This window comes from Cenococcum geophilum (genome assembly GCF_001692895.1).
Source record: "Cenococcum geophilum 1.58 unplaced genomic scaffold K441scaffold_66, whole genome shotgun sequence".
In the NCBI taxonomy this organism is placed as follows: domain Eukaryota; kingdom Fungi; phylum Ascomycota; class Dothideomycetes; order Gloniales; family Gloniaceae; genus Cenococcum; species Cenococcum geophilum.
In genome coordinates this window covers 911204-937684 of record NW_027137624.1, presented here as the reverse complement: position 1 = coordinate 937684, position 26481 = coordinate 911204, and the positions used below count along the sequence as shown (strand labels likewise).

Genomic DNA, 26481 nt, shown 5'->3' with positions numbered 1-26481 from the left:
CTAATTGGCCTAATTAACTTCCACATAGTAAAAGCAGACACCCCTTTCTTACTTTGCCTTACGGACATAGATAGGTTATAGGTTTACTATAACAATATTACAGACACCTTAATCGGCCCCGCAACTGCCCTAAAAAGCAAGTATATTACCCTACCAATTATATAACGATTTAGACACCCATTCCTTATATAGGGAGAGACTTTACGGACCTACATTTAGGAATCTTTCGACTATAACCCGTGCTACCTTACCAGTACGGAGATCCACCATCTACACCGCCGTTTCGGCCACCCATTAGCCGAAAAGCTATATAGAGTCCTTGAACGCTCTAGACACGACGACGTTAACAGGAAGGCAGTTAATTACCTGACCAAATACTACTCCTTTTGCCAGAAATACGGACGTTCCCTAGGCCGATTTAAGTTTACCCTTCACGAGGACCTTAACTTTAACCACTTAGTGTACGTAGACATTATGTACATTAACGGCAGCCTAGTATTACACATAATTGACGAGGCAACCCGCTACTAAGCCGCCCGTTAGTTACAAAATATATCCGTAAAGCATACTTAGGATATCTTACGGACCTACTAGATTAACACGTACGTTGGACCTCCTAAGTATATTACCCACGACGCCGGTAGGAACTTTATTAGTAAGGAATTCCAGTAATATGCTACGGCCATAGCTATATTAACAAAAGCTGTTCCAGTTAAGGCGTATTAGTCCGTTAGGCTTATCGAGCGAGCTTACCTAGCTCTACGGAGAGCTTATCAGATTATTATAGACGAGTGCAAGGATATCCAAAAGGAACTGGCTTTACAGATGGCCGTAAAAGCCGTTAATGACACCACTAGCCCTAACGGACTAGTACCCACCCTCTTGGTTTACGGAGCCTACCTAAGAATAAGCAGCCTAGGCCCTCCTGCCCCGTCTATTACGGAACAAGCAGCTGCAATATAGAAGGCAATGGCCGAAATAGTTAAATTACGGGCCAAATAAACTGTTAATAACGCCCTACACTACCGTAACGGACCTAATACAACCTTAGTACACAACCTCCCGCTTAACTCTAAAGTCCTTATATAGCGTAAAAGCGGTAGTTGGAATGGACCTTACCGTCTACTAGCCATAGAAAACGAGACGTGCTACATACAGCTTCCTAGCGGGCCAACTAGCTTTAGAAGCACGTCCGTAAAACCCTACTTTCGGCCCAAAAACACCTATAACGTTGAGCCAGACGAACTAGAAGCAACCACCAAACCAAACGAACCAGAAACGACTACCGAATTAGACAAACTAAAGGCACCCTTACCTACCCCAGAGGTCCCCCAGAAACCCACTAAACCTACCGAACCTGCTATAAAGCATGGCCGAGGACGCCCCCGTAAGAATCCCATAACAAAGAACTACCTAACCTCCGTAGGCACATCCGCAAAGCAATCTCCGCCTATAGATATATTAGTTCTAGTATAGGAAACCCCTTTTACGGACTCACGGCGTAAAGAGATTAACGGACTACTTGAAAAGGGTGTCTTTGCGATTATAACGGAGAGAGATGTTCCGTAAGGCGTCCGTATATTTAACTTACGCTTTATCAATGAGATTAAGCACCCTAGTACTAACAAAGCCTTTAAGAAATTAAGGCTTGTTATACAAGCTTATAATAACCAGGGAAAGAACCTAGTCCTTACGCAATTACCTACAATTTAATAGGTTAGTTAACGGATTATACTCACACTTACGCCTGGACTACAGTAAACCAAATCCGTAGCCCTTTACTTACAGGACATCTCACAAGCCTACGTGCAGTCTAATACCTACCTAAGTAGGGATATCTTTATACGACTACCCTATAAGCTCAACCTACAACTAGGAACAATTTTATAGGTCGTAAAACCTCTTTACGGAGTACCAAAAGCCGGAAACTATTGGTTTAAGATATACCACCAACACCACGTCAGTAAACTTAAAATAAAACAGTCAACCTACAACCCCTGCCTCCTATACAGCCCATCAAACGGCCTTGGTATTATTAGACTCTAAACAGATAATACCCTCTTCTTAGCAGACCGGACATTTGCGGACGCTAAAGAGACTAAACTGCAAGAAGCTAAGTTCCTAGCAAAGCCGTAAGAGCAGTTAACTAAGTAGACTCCAATTAAGTTTAACAGAGGCTTAATTATACAAAAGGGCAACTTAATCCAGCTAACCCAGGAATACTAAGCTTAAAACCTAAAGCTTATTATAGCAAAGCCTACGGACCTTACCAGTTCCCGCGGAGAGACCCGTAAGACCGTAAATATAAAGGACCAATACGCTATATAGCGTGCAAGAGGCGCCTATATTGCCACAGTCTGCCAACCCAAATCTGCCTACAACTTATCCTTTGCGGCCCAGGCAGTAGATCCGTAAGAAGAAAATATTAAGCAGCTTAATAAGCGCATTTAGTGGCAAATTAACAATACAGTAAGGGGACTTACTTTTATACCACTAGACCTAAGTTCCCTTAGCTTACTAGCATTTACGAACGCCTCCTTTACTAATAACAAAGACCTATTATTACAAATCGGCTTTATAATTGTACTTATAGACCGCAATTAGGACGCAAATATACTGCACTAGTCTTTAATTAAGTGCAAACAAGTAACCCGTAGTATACTAGCCTCTAAACTATATATACTAGCTCATGGCTTTAATATAGCAGCCGCAATTAAATCAACAGTCCAGAAGATTCTACAACTAGAGCAGTTACCCCTGGTTTTATGCACCAATTCAAAGTCCCTTTACAACTGCCTAGTTAAACTAGGTACGATATAAGAGAAGAGGCTTATAGTCAACCTAATATGCTTACGTCAGGCCTATAAATGACGTGAGATTACGAAGGTTAAATGGATTAGCAGCAGAGATAACCCAGTAGACGCCATGACTAAGGCAAAGCCGTGTTAAGCTCTTAAAACCCTAATTAACACAAATAAGCTTAACCTAAAGGTTATAGAATGGGTAGAGCGAGACTAACGGAGCATTTACGGTTCAGCTACGGCCCGTCGGAAGGCCGTACAGTGCATTTACGGCCCGTTAAAAGGCCGTACAGTTCATTTTACGGACCGTAAGCAGGACTTACGGCCAGCTTAGAGCACCATTTGGAAGGTAACCCAGAAGGCACCTTAGGAGGGATTTCCTATGTATTTTCTTATGTGTTTTATAGTTCTATTGAGGCAATTACGGAGGCTGTACACAAGTGGTTTCATTTTCTAAGTACCGCTAGTGTATAATTACAGCACCTGGTATACGAACGCGTAAATACGCGTTCATGCACTAACCACCTATGTGCTAACTAATTAGGGGGGAGGCGCGTCAGTATATAGACCACGTAGTCTACCTCAATAGAATCGACAGTTACCACCGTCTAAATAAGCATACGATACTATACGTATTTTGTGCCCCTAGACACGACTCACTTATACCATTAAATTGGTACCAACAATATAATCTATCTATAAAGAAATATCTTATTATTACTATATTATTATAACCTTTAAAGTGCCGTTTTTTAAATCTAGTTAGGACCCCTAGGTCCTCTTTTTATTTTAGTTCTTTAAGCCACTTTACTCTTAGCGTGCCTACTCTAGGCCTATTAGTAATTTTCTATATAAGTGCTTTAACCCTAAGTCTACCTAGTATTCTTAACCCTTAATAGCCTTTTTACTCTTACTATACCTTAATTTAACTTTTAAATCTTTCCTAGTTTTTTTTTAGTTTGTGTTTAGCTATAGAATCCTCTAAATCTATAAACTTTATAATTCTTATTACGGCTTATCTAAATGCCTCTAAACCAAAGCTTATAGAATGCTATATTACAAAGATACTAAGCTAAAGAGAAAGGAAAAGGGGTTACTAGGACCGATGTAAACAAATATATAGGGGCAGATGCCAAGGCGCTAGCAGTAAGTGTGCCAATCGCAGGTCGGCAGAATATAGCAGAATTTAGCAGGGGGTGTGCTATAGCGCCGTTATAATTCTAGTATTAGCGGTTTAACTCTAAGGCTAAATACTTTATTTACCTACTATAGGATTCTTTCCCTTTATTACGGAAGCTTTATCTCCCTAATCTTCTACTTTAATATATCCTTATAAATAACTAGCTTATACTTTTATCCTTTCTTTAGAGTCTTAAGTCTTTAGCCTTTTACCTTTATTAAGTACTAAAGTGGTTTACTATTCTACTTTTCTTGCGTCTTATAAAGTAATAAATATTATATCTAATAGAGTCTTAATCCTTATTTCTAATCCTTTCTCTATAGTAGATTTAACTTCTGCCTTTATTATAACTTCTTTAAGGTCTATATACTCCTAGTAAGCTGCCTTTATTACCTTATTATTGCTAACTATTTCGCCTATATTAAATTTATTATCCTTAATATCCAATCTATATAATAGTTCGTTAGTTCCTCTAAACTTTAATTATTTTAGCTCTTATAGCTAGTAGCTTGCGCTATACTTAATATCCTTATAAATTTAGTATATATTATTATAACAAAACGCAAAACTTCTAATTAAATATTCTGTAGTTCCTTACAGTACACTATTATCCCTTTATACGTATATATCGTTTACTAGCCTAGTTCCCTTTACCGCGTAGTTATTTTAACCATATTTATAGTTTTTAGCGAAATAACCCTATTTTCCACAATTTATATAAGCTCCCTCTTTAAACTATTTCTCTTATTATAGAGTCCGCCTAAACGTCTTCTACTACTAAGATTCCTAGTTTAGCCTCTACTCCTTAGACCTTTAATTACTTAATCCTTATCCTTTAGGTTTCTATAGTCGTCTATTTTTATAGTCTTTAGTACCGCTTAGGTCTATTAGCTCTAGTTTACTATTTTATAGTTTTTAACTTAATTAATAAGTGCTTTACGCCTTATATAACTATAGAACTCTATTTTAACCCTTTTTAGTCTATTCTTATTAATAGATTTTATTATTAATTTTAATTGCTTAATCTATTAGTTCCCTAAGTATATCCACATCTTCTATTAAAATAATTACGTCCTAGATTTTTACCTTAAGTCCCTATTTATACTGTGCTATAAACGCCTTATTATTCTACTTAATCTATATAGCTAATATTTAGAACTACGTTATATACTTAATTGCTAAGGTTTATTATACTAAGTTTTAAAGCTTTTATTCCGCTATAATTATTACTTTTAAGTCTTTAAATATCTATATTAGTTAGCTTACAAACCCATTCTAGCTTAAAAACATATATTTAACCTCTAGGTTAGTAGTTATATCTCTATACGCCTATATCTTAGTAAGGTAGGGTTTAAACTACTTAAGTACCCTTCTTAATAAGAATAGTCCTATATAAACCACTTGGTCCATTAATATAGTAAGCTTTACGCCCTCTTATATTACCTTAAATCGCATTTATATAAAAAACCCTTTAAGTTTTATCTTTTCTTCTAAGAATTGTTTAACTAATAGTAACTTAACTTTTACTGCTCCAATTCCATTAATTTGTTCTTTAAGTATTTAGTTATTATCTATTAATTAATTAACTATTTCCTATAGCTAACCTACCGTAACTAGCTGCAAATCTATACCCTATATATTAGTGTCTCTACTTATTCCTAAAGTAATTACTACCGTTAATAGCGTTATAACTAGTGCTTTTAGTGGCATATTATTTAACTTTATTAATACTATAACTAGGTAGTAAATATATAATAAAGCCTTATAGTAGGAACTATAGTAGGCTTATTAATAGGCTAGGTATATAGATAAACAAGAGGTTAATAATATAATAATAACTAGTAGAGTAGGTTACCTAACAGATTAACTCTAATTATATTCTAAGATTTACTATAAAGAAGAGAACTATCTAGGTAGGGACTGTAGTCCTTTAAATATATAATACTATACCTAAGAAATGTACTAAGTACGTTGGTACGTTAGTATGTCGGTATATTACGTTCCTACGTTCTAAACTTATAACGTAACTAGCTATATAACTTACTACCCCTTATCCTATAGCTTAATCGGTTCTAGCACCTTCTATACTATCTTAACTAACTCGTTTATATCTCTTCTTAGTAGTCGTACTACTACTAATATAAGGTCCGTAATAGTTAATATAGGGTTAGAAGACGTTTTGGTTAATATCTATCTTGTATTTATAAAGATTATATAGGTGCTTAGAGTAGGAGGTATAGTAGTAGCTACTTTATAAAGGGGTACTAATAGTAGTGGTTTTTGAGATCTTAATATCTTATATAAAAACTTTTTACTACCACCTATAACGTTTAACAACTACCCTAGCTCCCACCTACACGCTTTGCGACGTCCTGCGTCGGCTCCGCTAAATCTAAAGACTAGTAGGTTTGTAGCTGTTACCTCGTACAGGTATAGAGTCCGATTTTAATAGTCTACCTAATTAATTAATCTAAGTTTATTCTATACTATTTTATCTCTTTATTATTAGCTATAATAAAGAAATTTAGGCGTATATTATAGAGCTAGCCTAATTATAGTTAATAATACTATAAGAAAGTCCAAACCTTTAACTATAAATATTCAATTAATAAGTTTTTTATGCGCCTTTATTAATGCTATACCTATATAGTCTTTCATTCTCTAACTTCCTGCCTTTTTAATTTAAACCCGACTTTGCTAAAAAGCTATTAAGTAAGCATGTTATATCTAAGCCTCCCATCGCGTCTTTCTATGGGATATCGTCTGTTGCAGACTTTCAACTTGTTGTGTAAAAGAACATTAATAAGCGTATAGTAGCCCTTATCCAAGGCCTCTATGTATCTTTGCATGACACGGTCCCGTTCATTTATTCTCCCATTTTCAACATCTACAACAATTGTATTGTGTCAGGCGCTGATCAGGCTGATGGAAATGATACATATGATACTCTATGAGGAAGAATCTCAGGGGCTCAAGGCCCCGAGAAGATATTTACACGATGGCCCGCGCGCTGTCACGTGACACGTCGCTGAGGTCAAAGAGACTGCCCAAGTTACCCCCCCCCCTACCAACATATTGTTGTCTGGAGCGTCCTGTTCTTGCTTAATACACTGCGAGTCGTCGGTAGGAAGCCTGTGCAGCTGAGACGCAATTTCCTGGAACGGCTGAGCCTGGAGAAGTGTCGGACGAACTCGTGTGCAGATTGATCTACGAGGCTATATACACACGGTGGATGAGTCATAGGAACCCCTAATATAACCCTAATAACAGTCACCGGCACCAGGTCGACAAAACTGACTCTAGTGATTTGAGTAGATCAAGCAACGATAAGGTGTCGGATATAGACGAGGATATTAATATCCCTTCAGCTGGTGGTCCTACGGGGCAGACCGTGCGCGAACACCAGAATCAAACGTACGCGTATGGTCACGGAGCCTTGATCCTATTGCCAGCTCTTATCGATAACAGAAGGACGAAATACATCAGCGGAAGGGATAGGCGACGTCATGGTATTAATTAAGTAGCAGCCAGTACAAAAAACACTTTAATTTTTTATTTTCGAACCTCCATTATATAAAAATAAGGCTTTATAGAACCTCAGTAATAGTGTAATACTGTGCAATGCTTTTACTAGTGTTTAAACTGCAATCGGGCATTCAGCAGTATTTTGGTGTACGTGAGCCCCAATTAGGAAGGCGGTATTAGCCGACCGTCATAACCCATTACCTACGCTAGGCAAGATCCCTGGCCCTTGCTGCCGCTACACTCCTTCCTATTAGCTCTGCATACTAATTTAGGTGCCGCCGTTGTGGATGCCCGCCGCGCGCCCAGGGAGGTCCAGACTTCTACCCTGTGTGCGCGTGCAACATACACACCATTTCCGGGCAGTTCCAACGTAAGCTTAATTATAAGAGTTGACCTTGAAATTCTCTAGTGCGTATAAAGTGTGTGTGTGTGCGCACACAGAGGAGAAGACACTAGAAGGCTGACAGACTGTACGCCCCGCATCTGATGTATTGTTTGACGGTTCGGGCCACCACTTCGCATTTGCGCGGGACCGCGACGCACGGGATTCCATCGTGAGCAAAGAGCAGAGAAAGCATGCCGACTTGGTTAATTTAATTGATTTCGTCTTCAGCATGGAAGAATTTAGTGTGAAAAATAGTAACGTTCGCGGTTCGTCATGGAAAGATGCAGTTTCAGGTGGTCCGGAAACCTCTGCTGTGGAGATAAGGATCCGGGGGCTGGGTTTGGGCAAAGACAGCATAAGGACACGTGCGCGGCAGGGCCCGCACGGAAGAAGCAACAAGGGAAACTCTAAATGACGCGACGTCAACGTCTGCGCTCGACCTAACCTCACCTGCGCTCTGTATACATGCGAACGACCAAGGCCATGCACGTAAAGAAACACAAGCGCCTAAAAAGAACCGCGCGCCGGATTACGTCTTCCAGCGAAATCCGTCAATTGCGTTATCCAGGAGTCCTGATAATTTCCGTTTGGAGCAACATCTATGACGATACCGTTGAGCCGTCAGGCGGCCCAGCACAGCAACGGGAAGGACGGTGGCAACACGGCTCGCAAAGGCCACGATTAAGGCAAAGCCTCGCGAGATGGATAATATTTGTCAGACGAGGTTTGGAAGAGAGAGGGTGTGCGGCTCGATTGTTGAGGCGTAGAGGCGACCAGAACCAAATGAACTAGACAATATGCATGGTCCGATGCATGGCCTAAGATTACAGCCGCACGGCGTCTCCCTGTATGGCGGAATGGGGATGGTGCATGGACAGCATTTGACACGTTTGAAGTCTATCGCGTTGCGAAACAGAACCACTTGGACTTGTTTTGCGAGGAATCGCCAGCGGGCAATTCTCAGTGATCAGTATGGCAAGAGCCAGATGAATATCGTAGGGACCCTTGGTGACTATGTTATCTGGTGGCGAGAAGCCACAGGCGCAAGTGTATGCGCCTCGGGGGGTTCTCAAGCGAATGCCGTGGCTTTATCTCGCCGTTTGAATGCACATCAGCGATTCGATAAAGAGACCTCACAGCCTAAGACTTAGGGCTCAGGGCTCAACCTTGAAGGGGCTGACGGGCGGCATGGTCGTGTGACTCTCAGGCGCCGAGGAAGAGTGAATGCAGAAGGGGTTTAATGTAGGAGTTGTTGAGGGCCGGCTATTCCGTCTCTATCAATTTGCCAGTCGGGCGAAGTTCCTCTTATCGTGATTGCGGCCACGTGCTCCAATTACCACTACGCAGTCGACCGAAGGGCCGGACGTTGGAACCCAAGAAAATAAAGGTCAAGAAGGCCAACCGCCAATGCGCGCGGTGCTGATGTTAGAGCCTGGAGGCTCAGACGCCACCAAGAAATTCGAGTTGTTAGAGATGCTTCGGACATCCAGCATCGGCTCTCCGCAAAGTAAATTGTGTTGGTTTGAGAAAAGATCTCTGGTGGGCATGATTTGCGATAATGCTGGTAAAAGTTCGTCAACCTCAGTGCTTGCGACAACACTATGGAGTTTTTTCTAAGAATCGGAACAATTCCGAAGCTGTGCCGACTGCATTGGGACAGTCATCCGCGGATCGTCATCCGCCTACACTATCGACCAACTCCCTTCTTCTATATCTGGATCAACACTCGGACATATCTATCTCCTGCAATTCGTGTCTTGACATAAGCTTAACACATTTAATGTCAACTCTCTGGTTGGTGGCGTTGCATTGACAGCATGCTGTCAAGCACCCACCAGTCTAACTGCCTCGCATGCTGCAACCGCCAGCACGACTGCTCTGCATGCAAACGTCCCCCTTCTCCGCCTCCACTCGACCTCGATACAACGAAGGACCACCCTTCCCTTAGGCGAACTGACACCCACACAAGCTTTTAGCATTCGCAGCTAGATCCCACTAACTGCAATTACCCCTACCTAGGCCTTTGGCTCCCCAGTATTTCACTAATGATCCACCGCAGCTTTCCAACTGAAGCCGGCGCACCCATGCTAACCTCTTATCCACTCCACCAAGAGACTTATTTCGCCTATCCCCGTCGACGATTAAGAGATTTGCTCCGGACTTCGGACAGCGGGGGCACAAGAAGAGCTCTAACGAGTGCTGTGACAGGAAGAAATATCTTAGGCCGACTCACCCTCCCCACCACTATAGCCAACCACCCAGGAGCGCCGGTCCGCAATTAACAGAGCCATTGTCAGACCGTCAGACCCACTGTCCCGCACCTGCGGCAGAGGCATCGGCATTCTAGATCTGGCTGTGGCGCCGATGATTGTCCTTCCATGTCAGCTGGTCCAGGCATCCGACTCTAACTGTCGAATTGTATATGTATCATAGCGCGCTGCGTGCCGCTCCCCAGGGAAGGTATTTTCTAATATCTTCGTGAAGGAAATCAACCCTTTCTTTGTAAACTTCCGTCCCTGTCCAGTCATGGCTCTCCTGTCTCTACTCCTTGTTTTCTCTGTCTTGTGTTTAGCTACGCTCTGGAAGCGATTTACGTCTCGTCGCCATCAAAGACTTCCGCCTGGTCTTAAGAAGCTGCCGGGTCCCAAAGGTATGAGTGTACCAAACCCACCTGCATAACACGACTGTTTGAAGCCATAGTAGTGTACTATCTTAGAAGAAGATCTACTTACCTCTTGCCAAAACAGGTTATCCATTCATAGGTTCAGTCCCAGATGTCCCAGAGAAGAATGGCTTCATCAAGTTTGCAGAATGGGGAAAGCAATATGGACCCATTTACCAAGTCAACCTCGCTGGCAGTAACCATGTCTGGATATCATCGGACCAGATAGCACAAGATCTTCTGGCTAAGAAGGGAGCTATTTACTCTGATCGACCCCATATCCCCGCTTTGATCGACGATAATCGTACAAGTGGGCAGTACTTGCCTTTAACAAGCAAGAATAGTAAGTAAAAAAATCTTCACATATATCGTACTTTAACCTTGACTAACTCCGTATAGATGCTTGGTCTCGACAAAGGAAATTCGCCAATATTATCATGCGAGAATCCGAAAAGGCGCAATTCCATCGCTACCCTGAAATTGAGGCCAAGCGCATGCTTGTTGAGCTCATGGACCAACCCTCACAATACAATCACGTGTTAGAATCGTTCATTTCACGCGTTACATGTCGTTTGGCTTGGGGTCATAGTGAAGCCAGTGACGAGCTCAAGCAACGTGCTCGCGAGCTCCTAATCGGAGTTTCTCCCACCGGTGCACTTGGCAACAAACTTCCATTCCTCATGTCGCTCCCTGACTGGCTCGTGCCGGCTAAGGCTTGGGAGCGAAGGCGTGCAAGAACTGAACGGAGATTCTTTGAGATAATGCAGAAGGATGTTGAGAATGACATGAAAGAGAAGCGAGCACCCCAATCATGGATGCGAACTTTTCTGGAGTCCCGAGGAAGCTGGGGTTTCCAATATGAGCTTGAAGGCGCATACGCTGTTGGCATGCATGGTATAGCTGGCGCTCTTACCATCGCTGCACCAATGCAAGCATTTTGTCTAGCGATGCACCACTATCCACAATACCTGCCTATGCTCCAGGAAGAGCTAGATAGGGTCTGTGGCGATCGCTTGCCTAGAGCAGAAGACCGACCGAATCTACCATTCTTACGCGCAATCATAAGGGAGTGTCTGCGCTGGCGCCCCCCCGTTCCGACCGGCATTCCCCACTATTTAATTCAAGATGACACATACAATGGATATCACATTCCTGCTGGAAGTGTTATGCACCCGCTTGAATGGTAAGTTCTCTCGGCGCTTATTCATTGGTCGAAAACTCACCAATCAATCTAAGGGCGATCTCTCGAGATCCAACCATGTTCCCTGACCCGGAATCCTTCAATCCGCTCCGTTGGCTCGAACCTTCGTATCCCACGTACCAAGAACCCCTTACTCAATACCCTACCATAATCAATTGTACCCAATTTGGGTATGGGCGCAGGCTGTGTCAGGGCCAAACAGTCGCTGATGAAGATCTTCTCATCGGGATCGGGTCCATCGCTTGGCTATTTGACCTCAGCAAGCATTCAGACGAGGCTGACGATGAGTCCTGCACTGATTCTGGCTACGGCTCTCAATCCGAAAGTGACGAGATCAGTGAAAAAGAGAGCTCGATACATCTCAACAAGAAAGCGACCATCTCTTACGAGGAGCTGAACACAGGCATAGAAATCACGACATCTTCTAACGACGACCAGCCATCTAGTCTCACCCATCCTGGTGCTTGGCCAGTCGATCCGCCAGAAGAGCAACTTATGGATGTGGAGGAGAGGCGGGGTAGCATTGAATTGCAACATCGTCAAGCGAAGCCCAAACTACCGGCGAAGGCCAAGAAGGGTACCAACAAGATTGACCCGACGCTTGACTTCACAACTTTACTCATTGCGAAGCCAGTGCCATTTAAGTTCAACTTGAAAGTCCGCGACCAGGCGCGCGCAGAGTATGTACATCAACTCTTCGATGAAGGACTAAACAAGGGTGAGTACAAGGATGGTAAGGTCTACTGGGGGGAACACCATGGGAAAAACAAGGAGCTTGGTTGGGGAAAGGTATAAAACCCTCCTAACTGTTTGCTCGGATCAGCATCTAGCGATAGTTTGGCGTTTTCTAGTAGATGGGTAGGGGGCGCAGGAGGTTGGTGAGGCTGATGCTATTCAATGCGTCGATATGGAAATGCATAATGGAAAATTGTAGGTTGGATCATCGACTTTTGGGAGATGCGGGGCCTGCTGGCGTTGGCTATTGTACGATGCCGGATGAGTTTGAATTTACAGTATCTAACCCGACACTAATACGATTTCCTTTGAATTCCTTTCTTTGGCTCATCGAGCGACATGCTAAGATAGTCGGATATATTAATTTTATGTGATTGCAATTTACTACTACAGATTCACCTCCTTGATTCGTATTTCGCTTTAGCGGAGAGAGGGGTTCTGACGGGTCTTTCCATCTTCCCAATTGGCGAGCCAAACCTCTCGGATTAACTTTGTGGAATAACTGCGTCATCTCTTCTAGCTGTTCTAGCTCTTTCTTGACGTCATGCGCAGTTCGTACAGACGCCGAAGGACTATTTGTTTAGTCTTTACTATGCCATATGGGGTTTTGACAAGGCTTCCAAGTCACTCAGAATGAAAGGCAAGAACATAGTTCTCTACGCACTTGAGTCCATTCACGAGGATACGATCAGAGCACCAAAATTAAGCGCAAGTCGTAATGATTCGTGGGATAAGGCAAACCGAAAGCCCTCATCTGAACTCACTTACAAAATGAGAAATAAAATTCTTACGGCTAAACAGCCACAAGTCATAACTGAATTTAAGAAGGCAAGACAGCACTTTTATCAAGAGCATCTGCATATTCTGGGAACAATATGCTAAAATAACAAGCACTTGACGAAAATACCCGAAGCTTCGAAGACAGTACCCCAGTTGATATAAAAAATACACAGAAAATGAATGGTGGCGCTGATCTCCAGTATTAGTAACCTTAGTAGCCTCACGGGAGTGCTGGGACGGGCCGCAGGTGAGATGAATCTCGCCACAATCTGACTAACGCGCCCACGCAGCCGTGCTCCCGCGCCTCCCAGCCTCCAACCAAGCCACGAAATCCTTCAAACCGGGATACAGCTTCCGCAAAGCAGCAATATCAACCTCATACTCCTGCTGCGAGAAATACCGAAACAGCTCCCCCAACTCCCTCACAAACAACCCCGTAACCAAAAACGGAAACAGCCTTCCCCCAACCGGCAAGGGCAACTTCTCCCCCATCTTCTCCTCATAGATCCTCTTCGCATTGCCAAAGCTCAGTTTATCGCCTGCCAGCACGACTCGCGTTTCTATACTCCGGCGCCTCCGGCCGCAGAAACGCCTGCGCAGCAAACCACCCGATATCATCCGTCGAGATGAACCCAAGCTTGTACCCGCGGGGCAGATTATACCGCAAGACCCCCGCAAACACGGCGCCCTGAAACCCAGGCTTCATATTCTCGAAGAAGCCAGTAGGCTAGAGGATCGTATACGTCATGCCCTCCTCCGCCTCCGCCTCCGCCTCGCCCAGCGCCTTGCCCTCGCCCTCGCCCTCGCCCTGCCCAGCGCGCGCTTTCGAGTACGCCTTGATAGCAGCCTTGGACTCGAACTGCGCGACGCGGACCCTGCTCTCCGCCAGCCGCGCCGTGGACGAGTACACAAAGTGCCGCGCGCCGTGCGCGAGCGCGGCGTCGACGAGCGCTTTGCCCTGCTGCTCCTCGGCGGCCTGCGTCTGGCCGATGCCGAGCTGGACGCTGTAGACGCCCCACAGGGGTTCGGGGATGGCGAAGACGGCGGCGGGGTTGCCGAGGTTGCCGGGGATGAGGTGGATGGTGGGGGATTTGGGGGCTAGGGCGCGTGCGGCGGCAGAGGTCGGGTGGCGGGTCAGGGCGTAGAGGGTGAAGGGTGGGGAGGTGGGGGAGGCGGCGTTGAGGGCGAGGAGGTGGGACAGGACGGCCGAGCCTTGGTTCCCGGTTGCGCCGGTTATGAGGTTGGGTTTGGGGGTTGGGATGGCCATTTTGGGGGTCTTTGGATTCCTCCTGAGAGGAGAGGGGACAGGAAGGAGGGAAATGGTGAGCAGACGGAATACTGCAGGTCTAGATGGATTGCGAGAATTCGGATCTTGTGGGTGATCTTAGCGGTATAGAAACGAAATATCCCTGATATTACACTCTCCTATCTTTACACGATTCCGACTTCTACCCCTCAATCTCACCGATGAATATTAACCTGCTCCAGCACAGCCTCCACCATTGGGTAAACCGGTGGACCTCATTAGACTCAAAATCTAGTCTATTCGTGCAATACTCGTCGCACGTAGTGAGGTGGTTGTCCGTTTAAGGTAGTGACCCTTGACGCGATTCATAAAGTCGGAGTCTCGCTTCCAGCGACGGGGACGGTCTTTGGCGACGCTCAACGGGTTGCCGAAGGCTCGGCGGGCTTTGACTGAGGGCTTTGGACTGAGGGGTGGTGATTGGCGGGGGAGAAGAAGCCACTCTTGGCAATAGAATTAGTACTTGGAGAGAATTGCCACTGATCTTGCGTGTCTGGTTTCCTTTGCCAATCGTGCTCTTGCCCTCCTTGCATTTTATTTCTCCTGTTAAGTCTTATAAACCACCGTCAGAAGTCTCGCTAATTTTCAGGATTCTAGATGCAAAACCCAGCCGTCAGTGTAAAAGAGACCGTTGCAAAGGTGCACAGACTCATCATCTAAAACTTCCTGCGGACAACACCTGACACAGAATTACGATGCATCCCTTCCTAACCATAAAGCTATTACCATTTCACCATGGAAGCAGCGTTAAGGGACATGGCCCCAGCGTCGATGTCGTTCCATCTCTTGATCGAAAAATTAGTGGTCCTTAGATTTTGGAAAAGAAAGGCTCCATGTAATAAGCCGTGTGTCTATGTAAAGATGAATTAATTTAGTCACACTCAGCCTCGCATCAAACCTCTTTTCAACGCGTTGCCTAGAATGCTTGCAGCTGTAGCGCGCTCTCGGGTTTCCTCAGGGTCAATTGCGGGCGCTAATCTAGGTTCCGCTTCTGCGAGACAGTTCATTAAAACCAATCAGAAGCCTTTGGCGCTGACATCTAAAGCTAGCGAAAGGAATGCACGTACCAAAGCAATGCGAAAACGTTCTCGGCAGGCTGAACAGAGCAAAAAAGTGCGGGGCTTTTTCCTGTTTCTAAGAACCTCAGACTTTCTTCAGCCTGCATCAAAGTGCTTCTCAATGCTGACACGCAAATGCCTTCAAAGTTTAGAAGGATAATATTTAGGAAGAAGCCCCAAAAGCAAGACTCCAAAAACACCTCACGCATTGCTGCCTTAGAGAATGAGCCTCCTCAAAGCACCGCCGACAGCAAGCCTCAATCAAGGCGATCATCGATAACTATCGAAACCGCTACAACTCCCTCCGTGCAGCAGACCACAGCAGTTCCACCAGCTACATCCCAGTCGGAACAGTGCGCAGAGGGAAGAGTTGCAGCTGACTTGCCAACTGACTCGCTGGGTCTGAATGTACTGGTTGCTCGGGATAATGCTGTTGTAGAGTAGATTCTCCTTTCCTCTAGTGCATGATTTCATTTTCTGACCGTTTACTAATACGACGGTATCACCAGCATACTTTTCCTCCACGGTTTGACTGGCCGCCGGGACACAACCTGGACTGCCGAGAGGGCGAGCGAGCCATGGCCTAAAACGCTCTTATCGAAGGACATTGTTGATGCCCGAATCATCACATACGGCTATGATGCAAACGTGGTTCATTGGGCGAGGCCTGCGGGCCAGAATACTGTCCGTGAGCATGCACGGAACCTAATCAACGACTTTACCATTGTACGAAGAAAAACAGACTCCATCGGGAGACCCATAATATTTGTCGCGCATAGCCTTGGCGGTCTCGTGTGTCAGGACGCCTTATTGGTTTGCATGAATCCTAGTGAGGAATATCAGCGCGACATTCTTTCCTCCACCCGCGGTGTTGCTTTCCTGGGAACTCCACATGCCGGATCTGACTTCCAGAAGTTCGCTTCAGCAGTAGCCGATATCATCAGCCTATGTCAGGTCAAGGAACCAAACAAAAATATTCTGAAGGTGCTGAACAGCCACTCGGAGGTCCTCGCTAACGTAAAGGATGGCTTTCTTACAATGGTTCGGACGCGAATGTGTTGAACGGACGATCAGGAATGAGAACTCTGTTTTATTAAAGAGGGCTCTAGAAGCTCTCTTATATACATCAGGTAGGTCCCAAATACAATGACGACGACGTCGTCATGTAGTAGGTCATAGTTAAAGAGAAACAGGTAATGAGACGTTCGATGAGACATACGAGCTCAAGATACGAGACAACTGAGACATAGTTCGTATAGACGATCTAGGTCGTCAGACAGTATTACGATGGTAAGAAGGAACTTCGATTTAGGTTGACACACCCCCCCAGCTGCACAGAGCCTTCTGGGCTGCTGTAGAAAATACTAAAAAGTCACGATAGCAATTTGGTGTTGAGTCAAAGGAAATCCTCTATATATTTACCTTACCCAAATATTATTTAAATCAAATTAAATTAGATCCTTGATATTAATGAGGTTTAATTACTAAACGAATGTCTCGTGCTTTTGATAAGGCAGAGCCTTCGTTAGGCCGTCTGCTATTATATCCGCAGTAGGCACCTATTTAATATTAATGCTTCCTTCACGAACTTCCTAGCGGAGCCAGTGGTAATAGATATCAACGTATTAAAGCTTAGTATTAAGCTCCGCGTCGCTTTTAGTAAGTAGTTAAATTATCTACAGGTTATTGCAATATATTATTTACTTCTTATTAGGGTTAAATCTAATTTCTTTAAAGAATCGCTGCCACCAAATTAACTCGGTAGCTGCATGCGATAGGGCTAAGAGCTCTACTTCTATACTTAATTTTATTACTAACTTCTACTTCATAGATTGCCAGTTAATTAGCCCTCTAAATAAGGTAAATAGATAACCTTCTATACTCTTTCTGCTTACTAGGTTGTTACTAAACAATACATCACTAGCTCTTGCGAAGATCTAGTTTATTACATTCTCCTTTAAGTACTTAATCGTAAGAGTCTTAGTTTAATTAAGGTAGGTAATTGCCCTTATAGCAGCTGCGTTATAAATTAGTAATAGATTTTATAAGAATTCTAATAGCTTACTTACTATTCTCGCTATATCTAAATAAGTAATATTAGCTATATAGAGTATAGATCCGACTTTCCTCTAATAGGCGTAGGTATCCTACTTAAAGGCTTACTCTAGATTAGGCTTAAGTTCCTTAATACCCATTAGTGTATATATCTTACAATAATCTTTAACTTTAAAGCTTATCGCAATTTTATTAATATAGGAATCCTAGCTAAGCTAAAGCTTCCTATTCTTTCTATTACGGATAATTTAAATTCCTAAGAACTAGGTAAGGTCACCTAGGTCCTTTATCTTATACTTTCTTATAAGGTGCTCCTTAAAGGTTTAAAGCTTAAGTAGGTCTTTCTTCCTAAATATAGCTATAATATTATCAACGTAGAAGAAGACTATTAGCCAATCGTTGTGATATAGGTAAGGCTCCTCCGCCACTAGCTTTAAGCCTTCCTTTTTTAGCGTTGTTGTTAAGTTACTGTGCTATAGTAGAGGTGATCGCCTTAATCTATAAAGGGCTCTTTAAAGAAGTAGGTACTTACCCTTAATTAGAAATCTATCTAGATACTTAACGTATACAACCTTATTAATTACGCTATTTGCGAATACATTAATAGTATTACCTTGCTAGCAGTCTAGGTTAAATATTATAATAATAGCTATTAAGGCTCTAAACAATCTTACTGCTAAAGTTACGGTATAGGTATTCTTATAAACTAACTTTTATAGATTACCTTATACGTAAAAATAAGCTTTAAACCTCGTTAGATATCCGTTAATATTAGTCTTATATATAAATACCTAGATAATAGGCACTGTTTTAGTATAGATTATCTTATTAACGACTTAAAACATTCTTTGATTTTAAAGGTCTGTATATTCCTTTCAGGTAATAGCCGCGAACTCTTCCTTATATTAATATCTTTAAAGCTCCTTCTAATTCCTAAGTGGCGGTAGGAGCTAATCACAGTATAGCTTTTTATAAAATATAAGCCCTATATTAAAGGCTAATCTTTAAGCTAGAAGGCTCTAGTTAGTAACGTTAGCAAAAAAGCCTACGTAGATCTTTAATCGTCCTTTAAGTCTCTTTCCTTTAACTACGTTTTGCTCTTCTATATCGCCATTAATCTTCTTCTTTAGCTTAGCTTTATCGGTTAGAACTAGGATATAGTGCGGCTTCTTTACCAAGGTATTTAAGGACGGTAGTAGAGGCTCCAGTAAGTTAGGTTTTAGTATCTTATTTAGAGTAGAAAGCCCTAAAGCTAAGTTGTCTTTAAAGCTTAAATCTTATTACTTACTACTCTTAATATTAGGCTCTTCCTTATTTCCACCGGATTCTACCTATCGTCTCCCTTTAGTGTTAACTCGAATCTTATCTTAAGTCTTATTACTTTTATTAGACGATAATTCTAATTCATCTTAGAGATCCTATATTTAATAAATATTAATAACTTCTAATATTTAGTTAGTTCTAACTTAGAGTATATTCGCTAAATCTGGCTATAAGTTATTATAGAGCAACTACTTATTAAACTTTACGTCTCTGGTTCTTATAACCTTCTTTTAACTAGGAATATAGATTTAGAATATATTCGTTAAATTATATCCTACTAGATATCCTATATAGGCCCTTAGCACGAGCTTATTTAGGCGTGGAATATTATACTTAAGAGGGTAGGCCCTACAGCCGTAGACTTATAGGTGGCCTATATTTAGTTTTAGTGGTAATATACCCATAACTAACTAGATTCTCTTAAACGGTATCTTCCACCTAAGTCTTCTACTGGGCGTTTAATTGAGTAGATAGGCAGCTACTTTATAAACTTTAGGATATAGCTCCTCTAGTAAATAAGCCTTAATTCTTATACACCGAGCCTTCTATATAATCACCCCCCCAGATTATTCCGCTAGACCGTTCTATAATTAAGTATTAGGTGCTAATCTTTTAATACTAATTCCTCGTTTAGCTGCCCATTCCTTAAATTCGCCTATAAGAGACGTCTCTCTATCTGTGTAGATAATAGCTACCTTAAAGCTATATCGTTGTTTAATGACATTGCAATATTTAATAACAATTTGGGTAAGGGATGACTTCTTAGCTATCGTCTCTACCTTATTTATTTACGTTACGTCGTTAAGGAAGTATACCGCATACTTATTGCTATTAAATGCGACTATTCCGGGTATTAAATTAAGGTAGATTCTATAGAAAGGAACTAGTAACCGAGTTAAAGGTCTTTTAGATACTACCTTATAAGCTTTACTTACTCCACACAATTTACATTCTACCGTCGTTAGGCCTTTTATAATCGCGCCCGTTACTAACTAAGGTAGTTACTTAATTACGTCTTTTTCTATATGGCCTATTTGCTAGTACTATATATAGCCTTCTACCTAATTTAGTAGAGGCTTTAATAAATACTTTATTGGCTTTAATTAAGTCGCAAATAAAGCCTTAGGTGAGTCACTTTTTGGCTTATTATATTTAATAGTGTTTTAACCATAGTGGCGGCTATAGTAGGCGTACGTCTCGTTATTGCCATAGAAGAGAGTATTCTCTTTATTATTCTAGTAGACTCCCTTATTATTAAGCTTATTAAGATATACTAAGTTGGTATAAAAGCCTAGTATAAAGGCTGCTCCTAAGAGCTATATCTATCTCTTCCCTTTTAGGTTATTAATTGTGACTATAGTTATACTATAGCCTACAATTTCTTCTATATGCGAGCCTATATAGACGCGTTCTAATATAGGCTTAATATTACTAATAAACCTAGCTCTATTATTAAAGATATATAGGCTAGTTCCTAAGTTAAGAATTACACTATTATAAAGCTTGTAATTAGAAGTCGTATTATTAGATCCTATATAATAAACTATAAAGTTTCTAGTAGGCCCTTATAAGCTCTAATTACTACCTTCCTTTAGCTTTTTATTGGCTCAATCGTCCTTATTAGCTTAATCGTCCTTTTTAATTTGCTTAATATAAGCCTTAATTTCAGGCGTTATATTAGTAATCTTCTTATCCACCTTCTTCTAAATTTTGTTATTTAGTTTAAACTATAATAGGCAAGGAATTAACTCTACAATATACCAGTACTTATTAAAGTAGTAACGTTTTCCGCATAGGCACTCTAGCAGCAGTTGCCTCTCCTTCTTCTACTTATCTGCTAACAATTAAGGCTTTAATTTAGGCTTTAAATTTAGTAAGTTGTCTTTAAAGGTAACTCCAAATAATCCTCCTTATAGGGTTTTGCCCTTCTGGGCGAGGTCCGTATAACGGTAGTTTCGGTATATTTTAACCAGTTTAAAGAAGGTAGGAAGTATCTTCTTCTCCTACTTACGCTTATTAAGCTCGTTCTTCTAATATTCTAACTAGCTTAGTGTAATTAATTTAACTATATACGCGAAGTCTTTTACTAAACAATTACTATCTACCTTAGGTAGAGCTTGCTCCTTACACTTAGTATACACCTTCTCCCACTCTTATAACCAGATCTTAAAGTTCTGGTTCTAAGGCGCCTTCTTAAGCCTTATATATTAAGTGGCTATTTAAAGCTTTCGGGCGTAGTTAGTCGGAGCAATTCTCTTCTTAAGAGATACTAAGATATTATAGGTGGTGGTGCATTTAAACGTGTAGATAAGGTAGGTACGTAAGATGGAGCTTAGGATGTGGCTGCGCAACGTATTAAGAGCTAACAACTATTTTCTGTATAGCTTTATATTGTCCCTATAGTCGGCTTTAAGCGTATAGAGCTCCTCCTTCTCCTTTTTATCTAGGTCCGCGAGCTTTGTCTTCCCCTAGCTATTGGTATCCTTGGGTAAGGCACAAATAGGTTCTTTAAGCTATGGCAGATCGGTTTTAGGTGTTAATAGGTCAACATACTTCTAGAGACGATTGTTATTCGCTTTTAGCTTAATAACCTTAATCCATTCGTCCTAATTGTTTAGGCTTATAAGGATAACGGATAATATAATAACGGGAGGGGTTTCTTATTAAGAAGTTATTATGGGTAGTTGTCTATAATTAAGATAATGATTAAAATTAATAGGAATAAAGGCTTTGGAATTAAAGATGATACAGTAGACGGCCTAGGCTTATAACTGTTGAATGGACGATTAGGAATGAGAACTCTGTTTTATTAAAGAGGGCTCTAGAAGCTCTCTTATATACATCAGGTAGGTCCCAAATACAATGACGACGACGTCGTCATGTAGTAGGTCATAGTTAAGAGAAATAGGTAATAAGACGTTCGATGAGACATACGAGCTTAAGATACGAGACAACTGAGACATAGTTTGTATAGACGATCTAGGTCGTCAGACAGTATTACGATGGTAGTAAGGAACTTCGATTCAGGTCGACAGAATGGAAAGCCACCTGCCAACTATACGGTTGCACACTTTCGTTGAAGAATTGCCAATAACGGCTCTGGGCCATGTTAGTATCTGTAATCTCATTAACATGCATAATACAAGACAATATCTAACTTACTTATTGTAGCGTGTCGTGACACCTGATTCGGCAATGATACCAGGTTACAATTCAACTACCATTCCCGCTAATCATAAGGACATGACGAAGTTTGCGACAAAATCTGATAGTGGATACCAACGAGTGTCGGGAATACTTGAGGGCTGGATCAGTGAGCTTAGGTTTATAGGAGGTACTGTGCCGGCCAAGGTCACCTAATTAGCTGGTCTTAGGTTTACATTAATTTGCCGTTCTGGGCAAGGGCTAAAAATATACTACAGAATCCAAGACAGTGAATAAAAAAGACCTGAACGGCAAGATTTTCTGCTCTACTTTCGAGTCTTAGCATTTGCTAAATATCTTTTGTACAGACTGTCTAAAGTCTTTGGCCTTTCCGGAAATGAACAATCGTGGCAACGATATCACACCCGCGGCGCAAGGAACATGTTCCTGGCTCCTCAAACACAAAGCATACCTGGGCTGGATATACCAAGGTCGAGGCTTACTCTGGGTTAAAGGGAAACCAGGAGCTGGAAAATCAACGCTACTGAAATACGCGCTCCAGACTTGCAAGCGACAAGAACCTTCCCTTCCAAACAAACCTACTACTCTTTCGTTCTTCTTCCATGGACGTGGCGCTAAGATTCAAAGAAACACACTTGGGTTTTTCCGGTCGCTTTTATATCAGCTTTTGGAGCGGTTTCCCAGCCCGTTCTCAGATGTTGTTCAAACATTTAAGGACAGGCGCGACAAGATAGGGCAGCCCGGTGACAGGTGGAACTGGCATCCGCAAGAGCTTCAAGATTTTCTTAAAGCTTCTCTTCCTAAAGTCCTAGAAAAATGCCCGATTCTGATTATGGTAGATGCCCTCGACGAATGCGGCGAAAAGGAAGCTGTCAGACTTGTAGGGTGCTTCCAGCGCTTACTTTCGCAGTGCTCTTCCACCAAGAATGGTTTAAGCATATGCTTTTCTTGTCGGCATTACCCGATTGTGTCTTTGGACAATGGTTTTGAAGTATGCGTTGAGCACGAAAATCACGAGGACATAACGAAATATATCCGAGACGAGCTCCAGGACACAATCCAAAAAGATGAAGAGTTGGAAGTACTCAAGAATGAGATCCTAGACAGATCTTCTTATGTTTTCCAGTGGGTTGTGCTTGTTCTTCCTAGAGCTCTCTCACAGTATAGAAAAGGACACTCTTTGCCACGTATCCAGCAGAGGTTACGGGATCTACCTACGGAGCTGGGTGGTCTTTATAGAGACATACTTCAGAGGCTTGCAGAAGATGACGATGAGCGTTCTCAATCACTGCTGCTCATGCAGTGGATATACTTCGCGCGCAGACCCCTTTCGTTAACAGAGCTTCGCTTTGCTATGATTGCCGGCCACGACATCCCTTACCACTCGCTTCATGAATGCCAACTTTCACCAGATTTTGCAGAGAACGATAAGCAGATGGAAAAACGAATCAAATCTCTTTCAGGCGGCCTTGCCGAAGTCAAGACACATCGGAACAGGCCTGTAGCGCAATTCATTCATCAGTCGGTCAACGACTACCTTATCAAGGAAGGTCTAGGGATACTCGCTAGCTCGTCAGATTCAGAGGATAAGTTGATTGGTCATGCTCACTCCCGGTTGTCAAAATCCTGTATCAGATACATCGCAATGGAAGAGATTCACCAGTGGCTAAGCAAACATGAAAAGAGCCTAAAAGAATACAGGAGCGGGAGAGCCGAAAAACCAGTACCGGAAAAGGAGTTTCCATTGGCAGAATATGCTACAGAGTCGTGGCTGCCGCATGCTGTGGCAGCAGAGGCGAAGGAAGTGTCGCAAGAAGACCTTCTAGACTCGGTGGGCTGGCCGTCAGCTCGGACTACGCAGGACTGGGCTTGTATGTTCAGGCTGATTAATCAATATCATTCAAAACTCCCCGTTACCGGAACAACCTTCTTACATGAAGCTTCACGACATGGCATAACAAGCGCTGTTAAGGCTATTCTTAGTAGATTAAATTCTAGCGACATTAATACCGTCGACGCCGACCCTAAGGACAAGGCCGGTCAAACGCCGCTGTCGTGGGCGGCCGCTGGGGGGGACGAGGCCGTGGTGGAGCTGCTAGTGGCGACCGCGGGCGTCGACGCCGACTCCAAGGGCGAGGACGGTCGAACACCGCTGTCGCAGGCGGCCCAGGGGGGGCGCGAGGCGGTGGTGGAGCTACTGCTGGCGACCACGGGCGTTGACGCTGACTCCAAGGACAAGGACGGTCGAACACCGCTGTCGCAGGCGGCCCAGGGGGGGCACGAGGCGGTGGTGAAGCTACTGCTGGCGACCACGGGCGTTGACGCCGACTCCAAGGACGAGGACGGTCGAACGCCGCTGTCGCAGGCGGCCCAGGGGGGGCACGAAGCGGTGGTGAAGCTACTGCTGGCGACCGCGGGCGTCGACGCCGACTCCAAGGACAAGGACGGTCGAACGCCGCTGTCGCGGGCGGTCCAGTGGGGGTACGGGGGGCACGAGGCGGTGGTGAAGCTACTGCTGGCGACCGCAGGCGTCGATGCCGACTCCAAGGACGAGGGCGGTCGAACGCCGCTGTCGTGGGCGGCCCAGTGGGGGCGCGGCGCCGTGGTGAAGCTCCTGGTGGCGACCGTGGGCGTCGACGCCGAGTCTAAAGACAAGGACAGTCGAACGCCACTGTCATGGGCGGCTGACGGAGAGTGCGTAGGCGGTCTAGCGCCACCGCAGCGGACGCTCATAAGGGGCGGCGAGGCCGTGGTGAAGCTGCTGCTAGCGACCGCGGGCGTCGACGCCTACTCCAAGGACGAGGGCGGTCGAACGCCGCTATCGTGGGCGGCCGAAAGGGGGCACGAGGCCGTGGTAAAGCAGCTGCTGGCGACCGCGGGCGTCGACGCCGACTCCAAGGATAAGGACGGTCGAACGCCGCTGTTGCAGGCGGCTAAGGAGGGGCACGAGGCCGTGGTGAAGCTGCTAGTGGCGACCGCGGGCGTCGACGCCGACTCCAAGGACAATCAGGGTCGAACGCCGCTGTCGTGGGCGGCCACCGGGAGGCACGAGAGCGGTCTACCACTGCCGCCGCGGGCTCCCCAGGGGGGGTACAAAGCCGTGGTGAAGCTGCTGGTGGCGACCGCGGGCGTCAACGCCGACTCCAAGGACGAGGGCGGTCGGACGCCACTGTCGTGGGCGGCCGCCGGAGGCCGCGAGGCCGCGGTAAAGCTGCTGCTAGCAACCGCGGGCGTCAGCGCCGACTCCAAGGACGAGGACGGTCGAACGCCGCTGTCGTGGGCGGCCGAAAGGGGGCACGGGGCCGTGGTGGAGCTTCTGGTGGAGACCGCGGGCGTCGACGCCGACTCTAAGGACAAGGACGGCCAAACGCCGCTGTCGTGGGCGGCCGCAATGGGGCACGAGGCCGTGGTGAAGCTGCTGGTGGCGACCGCGGGTGTCGACGTCGACTCTAAGGGCAAGTACGGTCAAACGCCGCTGTGTTAGGCGGCCGCAATGGGGCACGAGGCCGTGGTGAAGCTGCTGGTGGCGACCGCGGGCGTCGACGCCGACTCTAAGGGCAAGGGCGGTCGAACGCCGCTGTCGTGGGCGGCCATAATTGGGCACGAGACCGTGGTGAAGCTGCTGGTGGCGACCGCGGGTGTCGACGCCGACTCCAAGAACGAGGGCGGTCGAACGCCGCTGTCGTGTGCGGCCGCTGGCGGGCACGAGGCCGTGGTGAAGCTGCTGGTGGCGACCGCGGGCGTCGACGCCGACTCCAAGGACAAGGACGGTCGAACGCCGCTGTCGCGGGCGGCCGCTGGGGGGAACGAGGCTGTAGTAAAGCTGCTGGTGGCGATTGCGGGCGCCGGCGTCGACGTCGACTCCAAGGACGAGGACGGTCGAACTCCGCTGTCGTGGGCGGCCCAGGGGGGGCACGAAGCCGTGGTGAGGCTACTAAGGTCTTATAATGCTAATTCTTAATAGCTCTTTAACCTCCCCTGCCACTTCTTTCTGTACCCTATATCTTTATATACTCTCTGGTAGCTTTATATAATATAAAGTAATATCTACTTTAATTTAAAATTATCTCTGCTGTGGAATCCTCCCTTCTTTAACATCCACCTTGATTTGAAATCCTCTTTGCTATCGACGTACTGCAAATCCTTAGACAAAGTCAAAGAAATTATATATGCAATGTTTACATGCAACTCGTCGTAGGCAATGGCTGAATGCTGGCCGTATACCCATAGAGTTCCTCTCTGAATTTCGCTCACACCCTCGATGTAAACTCAATTAGACCTCCTCTTCCTCAGCATACTTCTAATCCT

The 26481-nt window shown here is 44.4% G+C and overlaps 5 protein-coding genes across 5 annotated transcripts; 3 read left to right on the top strand and 2 right to left on the bottom strand.

The window, feature by feature from the left end:
- Positions 1-10417: 10417 nt before the first annotated feature.
- Positions 10418-12549, top strand: K441DRAFT_588028 (cytochrome P450; the record flags this gene model as incomplete). Its single annotated transcript, XM_067644697.1, has 4 exons — positions 10418-10541; positions 10639-10896; positions 10953-11736; positions 11790-12549. 4 exons carry the CDS (start codon positions 10418-10420, stop codon positions 12547-12549), a joined length of 1926 nt encoding a protein of 641 aa, XP_067498111.1.
- Positions 12550-13354: 805 nt separating this feature from the next.
- K441DRAFT_669026 (uncharacterized protein) lies at positions 13355-13845 on the bottom strand. The gene has a single exon (XM_067650092.1). It carries the CDS (start codon positions 13759-13761, stop codon positions 13543-13545), a length of 219 nt encoding a protein of 72 aa, XP_067498110.1. The 5' UTR covers positions 13762-13845; the 3' UTR covers positions 13355-13542.
- K441DRAFT_690567 (nucleoside-diphosphate-sugar epimerase family protein) lies at positions 13802-14536 on the bottom strand (the record flags this gene model as incomplete). Its single annotated transcript, XM_067652390.1, has 2 exons — positions 13802-13996; positions 14144-14536. The coding sequence occupies 2 exons, from the start codon at positions 14534-14536 to the stop codon at positions 13802-13804; spliced, it is 588 nt and encodes a 195-aa protein (XP_067498109.1).
- A 1089-nt stretch (positions 14537-15625) lies between these two features.
- On the top strand, positions 15626-22368 carry K441DRAFT_621164 (uncharacterized protein; the record flags this gene model as incomplete). Its single annotated transcript, XM_067645959.1, has 4 exons — positions 15626-16070; positions 16140-16685; positions 22044-22116; positions 22180-22368. Exons 1-4 carry the CDS (start codon positions 15766-15768, stop codon positions 22366-22368), a joined length of 1113 nt encoding a protein of 370 aa, XP_067498108.1. The 5' UTR covers positions 15626-15765.
- Positions 22369-22549: 181 nt separating this feature from the next.
- Positions 22550-26134, top strand: K441DRAFT_681808 (ankyrin; the record flags this gene model as incomplete). The annotated part of the gene is made up of 2 exons (XM_067651514.1): positions 22550-25582; positions 25658-26134. 2 exons carry the CDS (start codon positions 22550-22552, stop codon positions 26132-26134), a joined length of 3510 nt encoding a protein of 1169 aa, XP_067498107.1.
- Between the last annotated feature and the right edge of the window lie 347 nt (positions 26135-26481).

Excerpts from the sequence above, each read along its gene's own strand:
- K441DRAFT_669026 (XM_067650092.1), bottom strand. The coding sequence starts at position 13,761 with ATGGGGGAGAAGTTGCCCTTGCCGGTTGGGGGAAGGCTGTTTCCGTTT.